Source organism: Saccostrea echinata, unplaced genomic scaffold (genome assembly GCF_033153115.1).
Source record: "Saccostrea echinata isolate AGI-Se365-2 ecotype Australia unplaced genomic scaffold, CSIRO_AGI_Sech_v1 ptg000027l, whole genome shotgun sequence".
NCBI lineage: Eukaryota > Metazoa > Mollusca > Bivalvia > Ostreida > Ostreidae > Saccostrea > Saccostrea echinata.
In genome coordinates this window covers 872,639-885,274 of record NW_026889776.1, presented here as the reverse complement: position 1 = coordinate 885,274, position 12,636 = coordinate 872,639, and the positions used below count along the sequence as shown (strand labels likewise).

Genomic DNA, 12,636 nt, shown 5'->3' with positions numbered 1-12,636 from the left:
TTTTATATAAAAGACATTAAGGAGAAAGCAAATAATAAATTCTATGTAATTAAATCTCATTCAAAACAATCCCCGACAGCCAATATAGGTCTCTAAGCCTTTATAACGAGGTTATCGTTTAAAACATTCCGTTGAAAACTGTTTGACTTGTCACGTCTCAATATTATAAATGGACAGACTGAGGGAATCCTATAAGAGCCCTTTAAAATTCTAGTCCAACTACATTTACAATCCTTTGAATCCACTTCCACTGTTTACAGCACACACATAAGCAAGAGACAGAGGATAGAATTTAAAGGAGTTTTTATCATCTACTTACAAGCATTTAATTACTCACCATCCATATTTTGCACTTTTTTTGGCTTGTCTTTTTTTCCTAAAAAATTAGCAATTTTCAAATGTAGAATTTTTTTAGCGTCAAAAAGATTTTCCTTAATTTCTATTTAAAAGTATTTTGAAATCATGAGATATACAAGGCCTTAGCTTCATACAAAGTAATATTGATATGCATGTAGCCTGATAAAGTGTAGATTCTAGTTGTTCGAATTGTCACACCCAATGGGCTATAATTGGGGCCACAATTGAGTAATAAAGTACTAGAAATATTCATTTACAATGTTGATCTCTTTTTGTGGCCAAACCCTACTGACAAGGTACATGATTTATATAAACTTGAATTCGCACTTCAAGTACTTGAGAAATTGCTTGCATATCAATACGACTTGTCATGGCTTCGCTGTTGGCAAGAAAACGATCCCTCACTTATCCAGGCCACAAGTGTCTTGAAAAGGTCTACATCCGCAGCCTTCCACCCAAAATCGTTGGCCTCAAAATATGAGTGAAAAATTCTCAAAGGGACATAAAGAAAAGAAACAAAGACACAGGCTGTATATTACCATGTAAAACCTGCATATTGGTACTTAAATTCTGTCCCACTCAAAGTGCCATGATTTGAACGAATTTGAATTGCACAAATAAGGATGCTTGCTATATGAATACCAATATGTTTTTTTTAAATATTTTATTTTAGCCTGTTTATTCTTAGATAAAACTTTGATCCCCTAATTCAAGTTCTAATTTCTTCTGAATCCCTGGCTCTTGAGAAAACTTTTAAATGACCCCACTCTATTTTTGCTTTTTCCCCCATTATCTTCCCTCTTGGAAGTAGCATGGCCCTTCATTTGAACAAACCTGATTTTTTTTACCAAAGGATACAAGTGCTCTGTACCAAGTTTGGTTGTAATAAGTTTAGTGATTCAGGAGATCAAGTTAAGAAAAGGCCAATTCGCCACAATAGTCAACTGCATGAGTAACTGCAGGAAGAATCAGTTGTACAGTTTGTTTCATTAAAATATTTTGTAATATTTAGTAGGACACCATTTAAGCTTTTTACAATAGATAACTGTATATACTGTATTACAACACAATTTTAAAACGTAAGTTTTCTTGTCTTATTTGGAAGGAATGGGTCCTTTTCTCCTAAATTATAAAGCAAGGAGTGATTATTTTTCAAGGCAAAAACTTCTTTGCCCATCATTATGAAACATATTTCATTTTTGCACAGGACAAGGTATGCAACGGTGCAATTTGATCCCACATTTTAAATTTGAAATAAAACATCAACACACAGTTAAAGATGTCATAGCTTGCATCTAAAATCATGAAATGATTTTTGTTTTAAAACCAAAATTGATTTTGAATCAAAATATACACAGCAGTCACAAAGTAGACCATGTTATTGATTTTCCTATCGATTTGCCTATCTGAGGTTTTCATACACAAGATGTATCTGATACTGGTGCACGAAATATATAAGTTTGGTAGATAAGCAAGCTTTAGCTCTCCATATTTCCTGAAACAATATTGCTTTAATACATGTACTAATTAACAAACATTTAAATGAAAATGAGAAAAATCGGAAATTAACTTGTGAGCCATTGTGACTTCTGTGTATCACATCTCATTGAACCAATACTCATTTCGTAAAAAAAGATGTTTACAGGACTATTGCACCGTTCCTAGAAATAGTCTAAATAAGCGGCTAAAAGAGGTATTAGCCTATCTTGTCCTTTCTTGAGAGATCAATAAGGAGCTAAATTTTTTGCTCACGTATCACAAACAAGGACTAGTTTATTTAGTGGCGTACAATAGTTGGACGGAAAAAAAAACTGTCTTACCTTTTTTCCCTTTCGTTTTCTGTTCCTTATCCTTTCCTTTTTTGGCAACATCTAAAATAAATTAACATTCTTTAATCAAAATTCACTCTTCTAAAAAATATTTCATGAAATATCAGCTAAAACTAAATCGGTAACTTTTCTTTGTAAAAACTTAGGTCACAGTGACCTACTTTTCAGTTGACCTACTCTGAGACCCAAGATGCATCAACTGATAAAGTTTGATGATTATATGCTTCTAAATCAATATGAAAATGAATATCTGCACAATTCAAAAAGTAGGTCACTGTGACCTATGAGTTCAGGGTTGTTCTGATATGAGGTCCTAAGATGCATCAACTGACAAGATTTGATAATCCTATTCCTTACAGAAAGCAAAATATCAAACTTTTAACAAAACACAATTTTTGATCAACTTTGAAGTAACCCTAAGACCACGTTCTTTGCCCAAGGGTGATCCCTTGAACAATGCTTAATCTACAACATATCCTCATCCTTGTCTGTAAGTTTGGTGATAATCTACCCTTTTGACCTACTTTTGGAATTTTATGGCTAATCATTTTCAAGACATTTACGGTCATTATTACAGATACCGAGAGGTTTAGAATCACCAAACCTTGTAAGTTGATGCATCTTGTGGACTTCATTATTGGGCCAAGGGTACAACATGACAAATTTGGCAAAAATTGGACAATGGGTTCTTGAGATATGAGGCATATTCTAACAAGAGGCCCATGAGAATTCACTCACCCGAGCAAATGGGGTCATCATTTGAACTATCCTGATTCTACACTACTAGAAAATGCTTCCATATCAATATGACTAAACATTGCTTTGCTGTCCTTGATAGGTAGATATTTCAAGATTTTTTTCTATATATTTCTAAGCAAAACTTTGATCACACATTGTGGCCCCACCCTACCCCCGGGGGTCATCACAAACCTGAATATACACTTCCTGAGGATGCGTCCATATCCATATGACAAAACAATGGTTTTGCTGTTTTTGAGAAGTAGATTTTTCAATTTTTTTCCCTTTATATTTCTTTGTAAAACTTTGATCTCCCCTTGTGGCCCATCCCTACTCCAAGGGGTCATCATTTGATCAAACTTAAATCTATACTACCTGAGGATGCTTCTATATCAATATGACTTAACATGGCTTTGCTGTTCTCGAAAAGAAGATTTTTTTTAAAGATTTTCCCTTCATATTTCTCTGAAAAACTTTGATCCACCGTTGTGGCCCCACCCTACCTTGGGGGTCATCATTTTAACCATTATGAATCCACACAACCTGAAGATGCTTCCATATCAATATGACTTAACATAACTTTGCTGTTCTTGAGAAGATTTTCAAAGATGTTTTCCTATAAATTCTCATGTAAAACTTTGATCACCCATGGTGGCCCTCCCCTAGCCCCGGGGTCATCATTTGAACAAACTTGACTTTACATTTTGTAAAGAAAATTTCCTTTAAGTTTCAACTTTTTGGACCAGTGGTTCTTGAAAAGATTTTGAAAACATGCGACCAAATTTTTTTGTATTTTTTTAAATTCTCTCCCCTCCCCTAGAATGAGGGCCTAAAAATACACTATGTAGAAAAATTATCAATGTACTAGTATTTTGTAAGGTTCATTGAAAATGAAATTTACAAGGTCAATGTCTACAAAAATATCAAAGTCAATAAAGTTTTGATGTAGTACAATAGCACTCACCAAAATATATGCGTTTATAAAGGTTGATAATTATATCCTCATTTGATTCTTTGAAAATGAGCTAAATGCAAATTCAAGAAAACTGTGATAGCGAAAAAGGGAAAGTCAAACTCAGTTGAGAGCTTTCACTACTATGTATCAGTATATTATGTTTAATAAAAATATCTTAAATAGTTTCATTAAAACTGAACAAATCACAAATTTAAGAAAAAAAATGACGTCAAGGTCAAAGAAAAGGTCAAGGTAAAAAAAACAAAAAGTGTCACTTAAGGACAGATGGCAGAATAAATGGAAGAAAGACGGTCCTGACAAACCTGCTTTATTCATGAATGCGCATAAAATCTCATTCGACTTGTTTGCTTATATCAACTCAAAAATTCGATTCCTGGAATCTTAATCGATATGTCAAAGGTCAAGAAACATACCTTGTCTTTGTTGTGATGTTGCCTCTTTATCTACTTTGGCATAGAAATTTGCATTGGTATCATTCTGTTCTTGCTCTTTTTTCCTTACTTCAGCATATACTGGTGCTACAGATACTCCAGAGACACCTTCTTCTCTTGGTCCAGCAGATTCATATAGGATATTATCCTTCAATCCATCTGTTTAAATAAAATGAAACTAAATGAAACTTACAGTTTAGAAAAAAAAGCTGATTTTGGGCAATATCTAATATCTTCATTTTGTAATTAGGTCCCTCCACCTTTCTGTGGAAAGACCTTTTTGTTTTTCTTCTGTTTCTTATTATTATGTCTTTCCACCTTTCTGTGGAAAGACCTCTTGAAATGCTTATGTTTATTATTATTATTATGAAGTCTTTCCACTTTTCTGTGGAAGGACCTCTTGAAATGCTTATGTTTATTATTATTAGGTCTTTCCATCTTTCTGTGGAAAGACCTCTTGAAATGCTTATGTTTGTTATTAGGTCTCTCCACCTTTCTGTAAAAAGACCTCTTGCTTTTCTTCTATTTCTTATTAGGTCTTTCCATCTTTCTCTGAAAGACCTATTGATATTCTTCTGTTTCTTATTAGGTCTTTCCAGTTTTCTGTGGAAAGACCTATTGATATTCTTCTGTTTATTATTATTATGTCTTTCCACCTTTCTGTGTAAAGACCTATTGATATTCTTCTGTTTCTTATCAGGTCTTTCCATCTTTCTGTGGAAAGACTTATTGATATTCTTCTGTTTATTATTATTAGGTCTTTCCACCTTTCTGTAGAAAGACCTATTGATTTTCTTCTGTTTCTTATTATTACGTCCTTCCAACTTTCTGTGGAAAATCCTATTAGTTTTCTTCTGTTTCTTACTATTCTTCTTCTTATTTTTCTGCCGCAAGATTTTGAGTTTCAAGATTTATTGAAAAGATTTATAGTTCATGAGAATGTACTCCTTAAAAGATTTTTGCAGTTGACCCTGCGTATATGAACTTTGACCCCTCGAGGAGTTACATCCCTTTCGCAATAAAAGCTTATCGCTACTCCTTTGAAACCATAAACCGTAGAGATACGAAACCTTCACCAATGTCTTCAACTAATTTAGCAGACTCTTCAATCTATTCATTGCGAAAGTATTCGTCGACCCCTTCAATGAGTTATTGCCCTCAAAGTTTTTGATTTTTACAAAAAATTTAAAATTTTCAAAACAATAAGTCATAGAGACATGAGACCAACTGGATTAGATTCTTTGACCTTACATCTTAAAATTTATGTCAAGGTCAGAGGTCAAGGTCATTCAAAATATGAGGAATTAAGCTCTTTTTATATCTCTTTTGTCTTTCAACATACACTATATATCTTTGCATCATCAATATGCCCTCTTTAAAACTATTTCAAAGATTTCATGCTTGACCCCTAAGATTTACCCTTTCAAAAGGTATTGCCCCTTTCACTAAAAACCTTATTATCACTACTTCTCAGAAACCATAAACCACAGAGACACCAAACCTTCACTAATGTCTTCAGGGTCTTTAGATACAACTTCAATCTATTCAGTGCGAAAGGATCTGATAACCCCTAATATGAGTTATTGCCCTTTTGCATCTTTGCGCTTATTTTTAAACATTATAACTTTAAAACTAAAAGTCGTAGAGTCATGAAACCAACTGCATTGTGACTCTTGACCTTTGACCTTGAATATTTATTCAAGGTCAAAGGTCAAGGTCATTTCAAAAATTTTGAAATTTTTATTTTTTCCATCTTTCAAACCATTTCTGGTTTCTTTTGTATAAAAATAAACAGTAGAGAGTTAAATATGAAAAATGTAAGAGATTTAAAGAAGGTGGAAAGACCTCTAATTGTTCGAGAATAATTAGTCTACTAGTTATTATTAGGTCTTTCCATCTTTCTGTGGAAAGACCTCTTGAAATGCTTCTGTTTATTATTATTATTAGGTCTTTCCACCTTTCTATGGAAAGACCTCTTGAAATGCTTATGTTTATTATTATTATTATTATTATTCTTCTTTTTCTTCCCGGACTTTTGAAACTGCAAGACATATCGAAAAACTTTATAGTTCATGATACTGGACATTAAAAGTTATTTCGAAAAACGACCCCCCGTGTTTGACCCATGACCTCTTACGAAGTTATTGCCCCTTTCGCAAGAATAGCCTGTTATCGCTACTCCTTCGAAACCATAGAGATACAGAACCTTCACCAATGTTTTCGACTACTCGAGAGGACTTTTCAATCTTTTCATTGCGAAACGATTTGTCGAGCCCTTTAATAAATTACTGCCCCTGAGAGTTTTTGATGTTTACGAATAATGACAAAATTCTCTAAACGATAAGTCGTAAAGACATGGGACCAACTGCGTTAGATTTTGTGACCTCTGACCTTGAAATTTTTGTGAAGGTCAAAGGTCAAAGTCATTCAAAATATGAGAAAATTAGCTTTTTTAATATCTCTTTTGTCTTTCAACATATACTGAATATCTTTGCATCTGTAATATGTCCCTCTAAAAATATTTCAAAGATTTCATTCTTGTCCCCCGAGTTTGATGCATTCAACAGTTGTCACCTCTTTTGCAACAAAACCTTGTTATCGCTACTCCTCCGAAACCGTAAACCGTAGAGATTCCAAACCTTCATCAGTGTCTTCGACTACTTTAGAAACTTTGACCTTGAAATTTAAGTCAAGGTCAAAGGTCAAGGTCATTAAAAACATGAACTTTTAATGTCTCTTTCATCTTTCGACACATATTATTAGGGCTTTCCACCTTTCTGTGGAAAGTCCTATTGATTTTCTTCTGTTTATTCTTATTATTCTTATTATTCTTATTATTATTTTTCTTCCGCTGATTTTTTGTTTCGCAACTTAACGAAGAGACGCATCTTTCATATTAGTCGACTACTTAAATGATTTTCAGATTTGACCCAACGACTTCGAGCGATGACATTTAATGAAGTTATTGCCCCTTTCGCAAGAAAAGCTTGTTATCGCTACTCCTCTGAAACCACAATCCTTAGAGATACAGAACCTTTACCAATGCTTTTTACTAATTGAGAGGGCTTTTCAATCTATCATTGCGAAAGCATTCATCGAAGCCTTATACAAGTTATTGCCCCTAAAGTTTTTTTGCTGTTTACGTAAACTTGAAAAAAAATTTAACGCTTAGACGTAGAGACATGGGACCAACTGAAATGAATTCTTGCATTTTTGTTCTTGATATTAAGGTCAAAGGTCAAGGTCATCCAAAATATGAGAAATATAGAATATATGAAGGGGGGGGGGGGTTAAACCAATATAAATGTATGAAATAAACTATTACATGCTTTCATTATCTTGTTTTCTTCTTAAAATGCATGTAGAACATTTTATTTATCATAGTTGCATTTAACATAACCCACATGGAAGCTTGTTTCATTCAGGAATCTTCATACTGAACCTGCAACAATCTTAGGATCCGCAGTCAGGCCGCTTTGAGTCCAATCCATGTTTTCCCATGACGACCTACATAGTACATACCATTAGCCTCGAGTCCGATTTATTTCATCGGCAACTTTTCTAAGTAGTTTAACTAAATCAGAACATTTAACACCTCAAATTAACCCTTCGAATGCATAATGCATAAAAATAGAACTACGATATGCACACTAAAACACATGTCATGTATTGTACTTCCATGGTAACTATGTAAACATTGGCTATAGTCAGCGAACACAGAAACAAAAAAGAGAAAAGGAGAGAGAGAGAGAAAAAAGAGAAGGAGAAAAGGGAAGAGAGAAGGGGAAGGAGAGAAAAATTGGCCCCTAAATCGCAAAAAAAAAAAAAAAAAAAAAAAAAAAAGATCTTTTTTTGGAGCTGCGCCAAGACCTTCTGAACTCTACAGAGAAACGAGCCCGACAATAAATCTATAGCAAAAGACGAATTTTTGAGTTTTATTTATTAGGTCTTTCCACCTTTCTGTGGAAAGACCTATTGAAATTGTTCTGTTTATTAGGGCTTTTCGCTTTCAGGCGAAAAGCCCTATTGTTTTCGTCTTTTTTATTATTAGGGCTTTTCGCTTTCAGGCGAAAAGCCCTATTGTTTTCGTCTTTTTTATTATTATTAGGGCTTTTCGCTTTCAGGCGAAAAGCCCTATTGTTTTCGTCTTTTTTATTATTAGGGCTTTTCGCTTTCAGGCGAAAAGCCCTATTGTTTTCGTCTTTTTTATTATTAGGGCTTTTCGCTTTCAGGCGAAAAGCCCTATTGTTTTCGTCTTTTTTATTAGGGCTTTTCGACTTTTGGCGAAAAGCCCTATTGTTTTCGTCTTGTTTTATTATTATTATTATTATTATTATTATTATTATACCTAACACTTTTACGTTTCGGATTTAAAGAAAACCTTTGGTTATATGTATTTTATAATAAAACCGTTAGACAGCTTATCTGAATCTCTCCCGTATGTAAGGTTTTGTACTTCCGGAAACTTCACTTCCGGTATTTACAAGTAGAAAACTCAGATTTCTTTAGGAGCTTAAACAATTCTTATTTTATATGCAAATTCATTCAAATTTTAGGAATAGATTCTTCAAAGGAAATCCTACAAAAAAGTTAGCGACAGCGTTATTGTACCTATGATACATTTTTGTGTTGTAAGACTCCAAAGTTAAGAAAAAGGGGGGATGGAAATTTTAAAATTTCAAAACCATATAGGAAAAATATTTTGAAGACTACATATTGTTAAAAGTGATTAATAGAACATGTACTATCAGTTTCAAGTCAATCCAAGCAGAACTTTCGGTTTTAGGAGTCCCCCAAAATTGTCTATGAGAGTTTCTATGTTAAATTGAAAGCACGCATGTTCCATTATTTCAGAAAGGAAGCAAGCAATTCTTGTCATATTTAAGTGGAATACTTACTTTTACACTGTCTTCAGGTGATTAGGTGATGAAAACAAAATTCCACAAAATAAGGGATTTTTAGGGGCCAGTACAACAAAACAGCTTTTCCCTGTAACTTTTTTTATTTCTCAACAGATCTGTAAACAGTTTTCGGATTTGAGTTAAGCACGAAGAATACATTTTAAAAATTAGGGTCCGTGGGGTCACTTTTTGACCCCTTATAGGAGTTTCAGGGGCCTGAAAAACATTACTTTTAGTGTTCTCTTGATTTCATCGCGTAATTAGAGTTATCGTTCTTTGCACGCTTGGCGAGCGTAGAAAGCGAAAGTAAGGTTTGGTCCTGTGGGCTGCGTAGCTATACTTTTTCAACAAGCGCTCTGCTAGACTTGCCATGTATCCCAGAATGGTTCCTTTCATTTTGCTACATCGAATATCACATCAAACATAAGAGATCTCAGTGTTTTAAGATATTTGACCGGGACTTTAGTACGAAACTAAATTCGCTGCCACCTAAAATGCGTAGAACAAAAATACGGGGGTGGATCCTCAAGTGTTTCGTAGACGGACTTTCATAGATTAAAGTCAAATCATGTAAAGTTAGAAGGTACAGGGAAAAAAAAAAACATGAATCTCATTTCAGGATCACAAAAATCATATTTTACAAGATGAATTAATTCTAAATAAAATTCAAATAAATTTGAGGTTTGAAAAAGAAGATAAATATCTGAAAGGAAATTAACTAATCATAACAGAAGAAACAAATGACATCAAAGATATTTGATGAAGTTCTAGATAAAATGTATATCTTGTTTCTCCGATCACCAGAAAAGAAATTTTAGGCACTTCTGAATTTCTTGTTCTTGCCGATAAAGTTTATATCTTCTAGGTAAATGAGACAATGCCTTTTAAACTTTCCAGAAAGTTTTTATGGGGTGTTTTGTAAAGTATTCTGAAATTTTAGGTTGATACGATGTCTGGTTTAGAGTTTGGAGAAAAAATCTACGTAGCCATTGCGCAGTGGAAAAAGGGGGGGGGGGGTGAAAGTAAAGTATGTTTATGTATATAAAGAATATACATTACAGAAATCTTAGCTTCCTAAAGGGTTTATTGTGTTCAAAAGGTCAAAGGTCAAGGTCCTCTGAATAAAAAGGATGAAAGTGAGGTTTTTTTTTTTTTTTTTTTTTTTTTTTTTTTTTTTTTTTCAGGTTTGAATTATATTAATGGTAAATAATAAAAGGCTAAGGGAGTAGAGTCGAAAAGCACTTCAATTTTCGTTGAACAACGAAAAAAGGTCTAGTTAGGGCTTTTCGCTTTCAGGCGAAAAGCCCTATTGTTTTCGTCTTGTTTTATTATTATTATTATTATTCTGACACTTTTTATGTCAAGGATTTAAAGAAATCTTTAAGAGATATATTTATTATTTGATAACCAACTAATAGACCATCCAAATGTCTCTGGAATGTAAGGTTTTGGACTTCCGGTTACGTCACTTCCGGTCTTTGGAAGTCAAAACCTATCTTTTTAATAGGAGCCAATATCTTTGTTAATTTGCAGATAATTTCTTTAAAATTTAAGGGATAGATTCTCGATAGTATTTCCTACAAAAAAGTTAGCGACAGTGATTTTTGACAACAGATACTTTTCGAGCTATAAGACTCCAAACATTGAAGAAGGGGGGATGAAAATTTCAAAAGTAATAAATGATGGTCGAAAAGATATACTGAGCATTGCAGATCGTTAAGAATGATAAATACAAGTTACACTGTAAGTTTCATGTCAGTCAGATCAGTACTTCCGGTTTTATGAGCCTTTGAAATTGTCTATGGGAGTTTCTATGTTAAATTTGAAATCACGCATTTCACGTTTTCTCTAAAAGTAAACAAGATATTCTTGTGAAATTCAGAATATAGAATGACTGTGACATTGTTCCGACCTGATTAACTTTTGAAATTGAAATTCGGTAAAGAAAGGGATTTCAAGGGGCCAAACCTGAAAACAGACTTTTCACTGTAACTTTTTTATTTCTTAACCAATTTTTAAACCGTTTTCGGTTTTGGCTTCAGCATTAAGAGTACAACGTAAAAATTATGGTCCGTGGGGCCACTTTTTGACCCCTTATAGGAGTTTCTGAGGACTGAAAAAACGTAATTTGTATTTGTTAAAATAAATATAAAGTAAGAGTTATCTCTCTTTGCATGGTTGTTAGTACGCTTATTTACTGTACAGGATTCAATTTTGGTGCAAATACAAAAAGTACTTCCGGTTTTATGAGTCTTTAAAAATTGTCTATGGGAGTTTCTATGTTAAATTTGAAATCACGCATTTCACGTTTTCTCTAAAAGTAAACAAGATATTCTTATGAAGTTCAGAATATAGAATGACTGTGACATTGTTCCGACCTGATTAACTTTTGAAATTGAAATTCGGTAAAGAAAGGGATTTCAAGGGGCCAAACCTGAAAACAGACTTTTCCCTGTAACTTTTTTATTTCTTAACCAATTTTTAAACCGTTTTCGGTTTTGACTTCAGCATTAAGAGTACAACGTAAAAATTATGGTCCGTGGGGCCACTTTTTGACCCCTTATAGGAGTTTCTGAGGACTGAAAAAACGTAATTTGTGTTTGTTAAAATAAATATAAAGTAAGAGTTATCTCTCTTTGCATGGTTGTTAGTACGCTTATTTACTGTACAGGTTTCAATTTTGGTGCACATACAAAAAGTATTTCCGGTTTTATTAGTCTTTGAAAATTGTCTATGGGAGTTTCTATGTTAAATTTGAAATCACGCATTTCACGTTTTCTCCAAAAGTAAACAAGACATTCTTGTGAAATTCAGAATATAGAATGACTGTGACATTGTTCCGACCTCATTAAGTTTTGAAATTGAAATTCGGGAAAATAAGGGATTTCAAGAGGCCAAATCTGAAAACAGACTTTTCCCTGTTACTTTTTTATTTCTTAACCAAATTTTAAACCGTTTTCGGTTTTGAGTTTAGTATTAAGGGTACTATGTAAAACGTATGGTCCGTGGGGTCACTTTTTGACTCCTTATAGGAGTTTAAGTGGATTGAAGTACAGTACTTTTTGTTAATTTTTAAATAGCCATGACAGAGTTATGTCTCTTTGAATAGCCCTTGATGGACATTTATACTTGTTATGTTTCCAGTTCAGTAGGGATCTCAAAGTACCTTTTGGTTTATGAACCCTATACATTTTTTATAATGGAAGATTGATTTCTCTTAAAGCTCCCAAATTTTTAAGGGGTCGAAAAGCCCTCCGTTTTTGTTGAACGACAAAAAAGGTCTAGTTATTAGGGCTTTTCGCTTTCAGGCGAAAAGCCCTATTGTTTTCGTCTTTTTAATTATTATTATTATTATTATTATTATTATTATTATACTGAACACTTTTTTCGTTCAGCATTTGAGG

General features: G+C 33.4%; 1 protein-coding gene across 1 annotated transcript in view; it reads right to left on the bottom strand.

Moving 5' to 3' along the window:
* The window catches only part of LOC133193089 (uncharacterized), a 185,423-nt gene that overhangs the window by 34,072 nt on the left and 138,715 nt on the right, over nucleotides 1–12,636 (bottom strand). Inside the window, exons 7-9 of the mRNA XM_061329063.1 lie at nucleotides 4,314–4,490; nucleotides 2,178–2,228; nucleotides 338–376 (exon numbers count right to left, since the gene is read on the bottom strand). Of these exons, the coding sequence (XP_061185047.1) occupies nucleotides 338–376; nucleotides 2,178–2,228; nucleotides 4,314–4,490 (267 nt within the window). The remainder of the gene's footprint in view (nucleotides 1–337; nucleotides 377–2,177; nucleotides 2,229–4,313; nucleotides 4,491–12,636) is intronic.